This window comes from Aegilops tauschii, chromosome 7, assembly GCF_002575655.3.
Source record: "Aegilops tauschii subsp. strangulata cultivar AL8/78 chromosome 7, Aet v6.0, whole genome shotgun sequence".
Lineage (NCBI taxonomy): Eukaryota > Viridiplantae > Streptophyta > Magnoliopsida > Poales > Poaceae > Aegilops > Aegilops tauschii.
In genome coordinates this window covers 98,321,480-98,328,357 of record NC_053041.3, presented here as the reverse complement: position 1 = coordinate 98,328,357, position 6,878 = coordinate 98,321,480, and the positions used below count along the sequence as shown (strand labels likewise).

At 51.1% G+C, this 6,878-nt stretch overlaps 1 protein-coding gene across 1 annotated transcript; it reads right to left on the bottom strand.

Annotated features, from left to right (window-relative positions):
• Nucleotides 1-5,298: 5,298 nt before the first annotated feature.
• On the bottom strand, nt 5,299-5,780 carry LOC109769684 (uncharacterized). Its single transcript, XM_020328414.3, has one exon. It carries the CDS (start codon nt 5,665-5,667, stop codon nt 5,299-5,301), a length of 369 nt encoding a protein of 122 aa, XP_020184003.1. The 5' UTR covers nt 5,668-5,780.
• Between the last annotated feature and the right edge of the window lie 1,098 nt (nt 5,781-6,878).

Here is a 6,878-nt window from a genome sequence, read left to right as displayed (position 1 = left end):
CACATGGCTAAGACAATGTTGTAGTTATGCTAGGGGCCCCCTCCCACATATATATAGGTGGGGGGTGGAGGGAGCAGCCAGGAGGCGCCCCCAAGTAGGCCGAATCCTACTTGGGGTCCTCCCCCAAGTGACGCCCCCTTCCTTACTTGGAATGCGGGAGGAAGGAAGGAGGAGCTGCCCCCCCTTTCGTTTCTCTCCCGAGGAGGGAAAGGAAGGAGGGGCCACCCCTCCCCTTTCCTTCCCCTAGGGCTGGCCAGCCAAGGGAAGGGGCGCACCAGCCCCCTTGTGGGTTGGTCTATCCCCCCCTTTGGCCCATAAGGCCCATACACTTGCTGGGGGTTCCCGGAACCCCTTCCGGTAACCCGATGAGTACCCGATGCACTCCGAAACTATTCTGGTGTCCGAATACCATCATCCTATATATCAATGTTTACCTCTCGACCAATTTGAGACTCCTCGTCATGTCTGTGATCTTATCCGGGACTCCGAACAACATTCGGTCACCAAATCATATAACTCATATAATACTATATCGTCAACGAACCTTAAGCGTGCGGACCCTATGGGTTCGAGAACTATGTAGACATGATCGAGACACCTCTCTGGTCAATAACCAATAGCGGAACCTGGATGCCCATATTGGCTCCTACATATTCTACGAAGATCTTTATCGGTCGAACCGTTGTGACAACATACGTAATTCACTTTGTCCGTCGGTATGTTACTTGCCCGAGATTCGATCGTCGGTATCTTCATACCTAGTTCAATCTCGTTACCGGCAAGTCTCTTTACTCGTTCCGTAATACACCATCTCGTAACTAACTCATTAATCATTTGCCTGCAAGGCTTTTTATGATGTGTATTACCGAGAGGGCCCACAGATACCTCTCCGATATTCAGAGTGAGAAATCCTAATCTCGATCTATGCCAACTCAACAAAAACCTTCGGAGATACCTGTAGAGCATCTTTATGATCACCTAGTTACGTTGTGACGTTTGATAGCACACAAGGTATTCCTCCGGTATTCGGGAGTTGCATAATCTCATAGTCGAAGGAATATGTATTTGACATTAAGAAATCAATAACAATAAACTGAACGATCATTATGCTAAGCTAACAGATGGGTCATTCTAACGTGATCCCGTTATCAAATGACAACACATGTCTATGGTTAGGAAACCTTAACCATCTTTGATCAACGAGCTAGTCTAGTAGAGGCTTACTAGGGACACGGTATTTGTTTATGTATTCACACATGTATTTAAGTTTCCGATCAATACAATTCCAGCATGAATAATAAACCTTTATCATGAATAAGTAAATATAAAATAACAACTTTATTATTGCCACTAGGGCATATTTCCTTCAATGCACATGCTATAATATATTGTTGCTATTTTACCCTTGATGAAATCTGCCAAGTCTGAAACTGGCAGAATTAAAACTTGCTAGGTAGCATATTCCATCCACATGCTATATGATATATTGTTGTTGTTTTACCCTTGATGAATATAACAGTGGCTTTGCTAATGTAGCATACTCCATGATGTTATGGACAGATTTGCATTGTATACTTTAACATGTGTATTTGGTTCTTGTCATAATAATTAACCTATATACTTGTTACTATTTTGAAGTTCCAGCCATGACTAGCTGGAACAACCACTACTAGTCCTCGTGCAACTTCACGGCCTACGAAGTTGACAAAGGCGAAACGAGCACCAACCAGGTAAGATTACAAAAACATCCATGAGCATTGCAAAACACATGCATATATACATATATCATCTAACCATTCTTTATTGATCATTTCAAATATTTGACTTGCCAGGCATATGTACGAGACCCATCTCCAGGACCGGTCCAGCAGCAGCTACCGGTACGCAACGTGGACATGCTCAGTCGTGAGCTTGTCGCGTCAAAGGAGAGTACAATGAAGGCACTTCAGGAGTTGAATGACTCCCTGAATAAAGAGAAGGACGAGATCATCGACGATAACTCTGATCTCGTCGATAAGAAATTGAAGCTCATCGACCAGAAGCAGCTACTGGTCACCGAGATCGAGTCTATGCAGAAGGAGATACGACTCCTGAAGGCCGAGAGGGAGGAGCTGAAGACCCACAAAGCCTATTCCAGAAAGGAGGGACAGAGCAACATGAACAAGTTGCGTGAGATGAGGATCATTCTTCATCGTAGCTAGTTAGCGGATAACAAGTTGCGTGAGATCGATGATGATACTTTTGCTTGTATAGAGCTAGCTACCGGATAATTAACTTTTGCTTGTAGGTAGTAGCAAGCTAGTTACTGAAAATTGTACTAATAGTTGGGTATATTTTGTGGATTTGAGACTTACCACTAGAAGTTTAAATGGCTGCAATCGTTGGGTATTTTTTTTATTGCTGAAAAATACAAATTGCTGGCGTTGCCTCACAATAAATGCCATAGATAACACAATATATTGCTGGCGTTAGCCAGGTGGCACGCCATCAGTACTAAAATACTGCTGACGTGTCTGCCAACGCCACCACTAAACTGTTTTCACTGGCGCCATATTAGTGGCATTGGGTCTCTACGCCAACAAGGCACTTTTTGCCATGCCATAGCTAGGCTTTTTTCCACTAGTGTTAGTTCTTACTGCTGTTGTTCATGCTACTCTTCTTGTTGCTGTTGTTAGTGCTACTCTTCTTGCTGCTGTTGTTATGTTGCTCTTGTTGCTAGGGTATGTGAGTGCATGTGGCATGCATGTAGGACATACTTGAATGCCAAAAATAGTAGGTGCAAGTAGGACATGTGAGCGGTGGCTTCATCTGATGAGTGTTAACACTGATAACTGTAACCACTGATAACTGCAACCACTTATCAGAGTAGCACTGATCATGTGTTAGTACTTAGTAGTGATCATTGTAAGCTGTGTTCAGTGAGCATACATGATGTCCTACTTGTTAGCTTTGATAATGCATGTGTCATGTGTGTTGCTAACTGATGTCCATCTTGCTGACAAGATAATGAAGACGGAGTGGGACACAGCCGGCGGTGGTGCGCAGGTCGTCGCTGGCGCAGAGGTGGCGAAGGACCTCATCCCCACCAACCGGTGGCTGAAGAGGGTGGTGCTCCCTGGCAGGGTGGAGTTCATGAGGATGCCGCTGGGTGCTGGCAGGAGGCCGAGGACCAGGCACGAAGAGGGTGCACGGGAACCTATCAGGTTCTACGTGCAGATCGCTGACCAGGAGGACATCACCATGCTCATCATCCCGCGTAAATTCAGGCCCGTGATGAAGCAATGGCTGGTCAGCGGTCCTCCTCGTGTCGTCAGCCTCTCCGCCAACAAGTGGTGCGAGTTTTGGGTCCAGGTGCAGATGTTCAAGGGGCACATGGTGCTGGGGCGCGGTTGGGAGTACTTCTGCGGCCGACACAAGATCGTCCTCGGCGACCTTGTAGTCTTCAAGATCTCTGGCCTAGGGCTCAAGGTGCAGATCTACAACGCCAACAGCTCCAACATCTGCACCGTCAGGTGCACGAAGCATAGCTGCGTCGGCGACATCACTCAGGCCCTCTAGTTCACCTGTCTAGTCTGAAACTCTGAACCATGCGTAGTACTCTGAAATGAAGTAGTGTAGGTTTGAACTGAAGCCCGATCTTCTCTTTTGCTGTCAACATGTCCATATTTTGCTAAGGGAGCAGCACCCTGGGGTCCAGCAGGGGCATGGGATGCTCTGCTGTTTTAAACTTATGCCTAGTAGCTTATGATCTGCTTGTTCTTTGCTCGTTCTTGTAGTTTTTGTGCTGCTGTTAATCATAGTGTGTTGTGTGCTGTCAAATGGGTGGTAACTCCATCACATTTGAAAGGGTGAGCAAATCAAGTACTTGCACACAACCAAACAGTTGTGCTTTGCATCTGCTCACACCTGAAGCACAAATACAGGCAACCAAACAAAGTTGCAGCCATCTGAGCCTTAATGCAATGCAGGCAATCAATCAACATGCAGATATTGGTTTTTTGCCTGTATATGCTTAGCCAGGTCCAGTTAGAACAAGTATGCAAAGTGCCAAAAACAATGCAGGTAACCAAACGCGCCCTTGAGTGCTGTTGCTACCGCCGCCCAGGCTAACCAGAAGTGGCAGAGTGGCTACTGATTCAGCACCTTGTCAACTGTCCTGATTAGAGGAGCTGGTAGCTACTGTGAAATTTTAAGAGAGGCCCGTGATATGTGTTCCAGCATATCGTAGTATTTCTTAGGACCTCGGCTGTAGCTCAACTTTTTTATTTTCATTTTCAGATTTAAAGGTTTATCGTTTGTCTGTCTGTTCTTTTTTTTCCTGCCGTTTACATAGTGTAACAATAAACCAGAAGATATATCATATATCTAACAAAGCACTGCAGTCTGTCGTGAGAATGCGGCTGCAACTGATGTTGCTACGTAGTCGATCCATTACATGCACAACGTACTCGATCATCCATTGCATCCGTACGTACAGGAACAACCACGCAATCCATTGCACAACATGCATACATAACGGCTACTCGATCCATCGCTTTAGCATCTGATTAATTCGCCTTACGTGCATGCATGCATGCATCATGTACTACTAGTACTAGGGAAGACCAGATTACGGACACCATACCTACAAATTAGCTTAGCTAATTAACCAACTGACACCATACCTACATACGGACGGCTCGGAATTTGCGTGCCAGCGACCGGCGGCGGGGTAGAAATCACTCGTCGGCGGTGAAATAATCCTCCTGGCTGTCCAACGAGCTAGCTGCTGCGGTGAGGTACCCCTCCGACCCCGATCCCGCGCTGCTGTTGGGGCTGACGTTGAAGAGCGCGTCATCCTCCTCGTCCAGGAAGTGCTCGACTTCGTACGGGATGAAAAGCACGCCTTGGTCCATCCCGTCGACGTTCCCATTTGCGAGAGTAAATAGCATAAAACTACTAGTTTATAAGCTATGGTTTTAAAAAACTATCACTTTTTAATTTCTCTCAGAAACCTACCAGTCGCGTGGTTCGCTGTTTCAGAAAACCCAAAATCTTCGTTGTTAAAAAATTAAACAGGTTTATGACAGGTCAGGCCCGCACCTAAACAATCCGTGAGTTGACTGTTTTGTTTGACCGTTAACTGACATGTGGGTCTCACATGGCAGTGTCTGTAAACTTTTCAAAAATGCCATCAGGTCCCTGCAAAACTTTTCAAAACGCAATCGGGTCCCTGCAAACTTAAAAAAAAAAGCAATCGGGTCCCTCCCCGTGGCCGTGCGGCAGCAGCCGGCGTGAGGCGGCGGTGGTGCTCGCCAGTCAGTAGGTGGCCGGTGACGTCCTAGTCCTGGCGCACCCGACGACGTCCTGCTGCTGCTGGCTCCACTCCCGGCTTGTCATCGACCTCCCGTGCGAGGTGGTGTTGGTGGCGGCGCACGGGGTGAAGTCGCACGGCAGCTTGGTCCGGCCGGCAGGCCCCCCACCGCCGGTGTTGGCGCGGCGGAAGCGGGCGCCCTCGATGAGCACGCGCTGGGCGGAGCTGAGGAGCGCGCCGTTGAGGTGGTCAAGGACGCTGGCGGTGGTGGGGTACAGGAAGGGCGACCCCGGCGCATTGTAGTAGGCGTTGAGCAGCGCCGCCGTGGCCTCCCGGAGCAGCGTCCGGTAGGGGTCGCCGCGGCCGTCATCCATGTCCACAGGGAGGCGGCTCGAGGCGCTCGTCCATGGAGCAGGGAGAGAAGGAGAGAGGAGGGCTGGAGGTGTGGGTGCCCCCCGGGATGCCGCGGCAGATCACGCCGGACTCGGGCGCGACCACAATAAGTAAACGGTCAAACAAAACGGTCAACTAACGGATTGTTTAGGTGCGGGCCTGACCTGTCATAAACCTGTTTAATTTTTTAACAACGAAGATTTTGGGTTTTTTGAAACAGCGGACCGTGCGACCGGTAGGTTTCTAAGAGTTTTTTAGAACCATAGCCTATAAACTAGTAGTTTTATGCTATTTACTCCATTTGCGAGCGGGCCGTGGCCATGGTCGACGCCCCCGTTCGGGAGTGCGCCGTGGACACCAATCCCGTTCGGGAGGGCGCCGTGGCCATGGTCGACGGCCCCGTTCGGGAGCGCGCCGTGGTCGACGATCCCGTTCGGGAGCGCGCCGTGGTCGACGACCTCGCCGTCCCCGTTGGGAATCCCGCCGTTGTTTTCGCCGGCCTCGTCCGAGTCTTCATCGACTCCACTGTTCGCGCCGGCCTCGTCCGCGACGGAGAGCGCGTCTTCATCGACTCCACTGTTCGCGCCGGCCTCGTCCGCGACGGAGAGCGCGTCTTCATCGACTCCATTGTTGGCGCCGGCCTCGTCCGGTACGGAGAGCACCTCTTCATCGACTCCGCTGTTGGCGCCGGCCACGACCGGGACGGAGAGCGCCTCTTCATCGGCTCCGTTGTTGGCGCCGGCCTCATCCGGGACCGGGACGGAGAGCGCCTCTTCATCGATCCCATTGTTCGCGCGGTCCACATGGCGTTCGCCGCCGCCGATGTCGAGGCAGCGGAAGTAGGGAGGCGCAGACAGGGCGCGTCGATGACCGAGGTCAGGCGCGCGGCCGCGAACGGGAGGAGGCGGAGGGAGGTAGCCCGGCGCGTCGGGTTGGCGAGGTGGCGGCTGGCGCTCGCGGCCGCGAACGGAAGGAGGCGGAGGGAGGTAGCCCGGCGCATCGGGTTGGCGAGGTGGCGGCTGGCGCTCGCGGCCGCGAACGGAAGGAGGCGGAGGGAGGTAGCCCGGCGCGTCGGGTTGGCGAGGTGGCGGCTGGCGCTCGCGGCCGCTAACGGAAGGAAGCGATCTGCGTGGACTGGCGAGCTCGACGTCGCCCGGCGCGTCGCCAGTGGGGCGACGGCGGCGGCGAATCA

What these genes read in the sequence shown, in the direction of transcription:
- LOC109769684 (XM_020328414.3), bottom strand. Translation starts at nt 5,667, where the DNA reads ATGGATGACGGCCGCGGCGACCCCTACCGGACGCTGCTCCGGGAGGCC.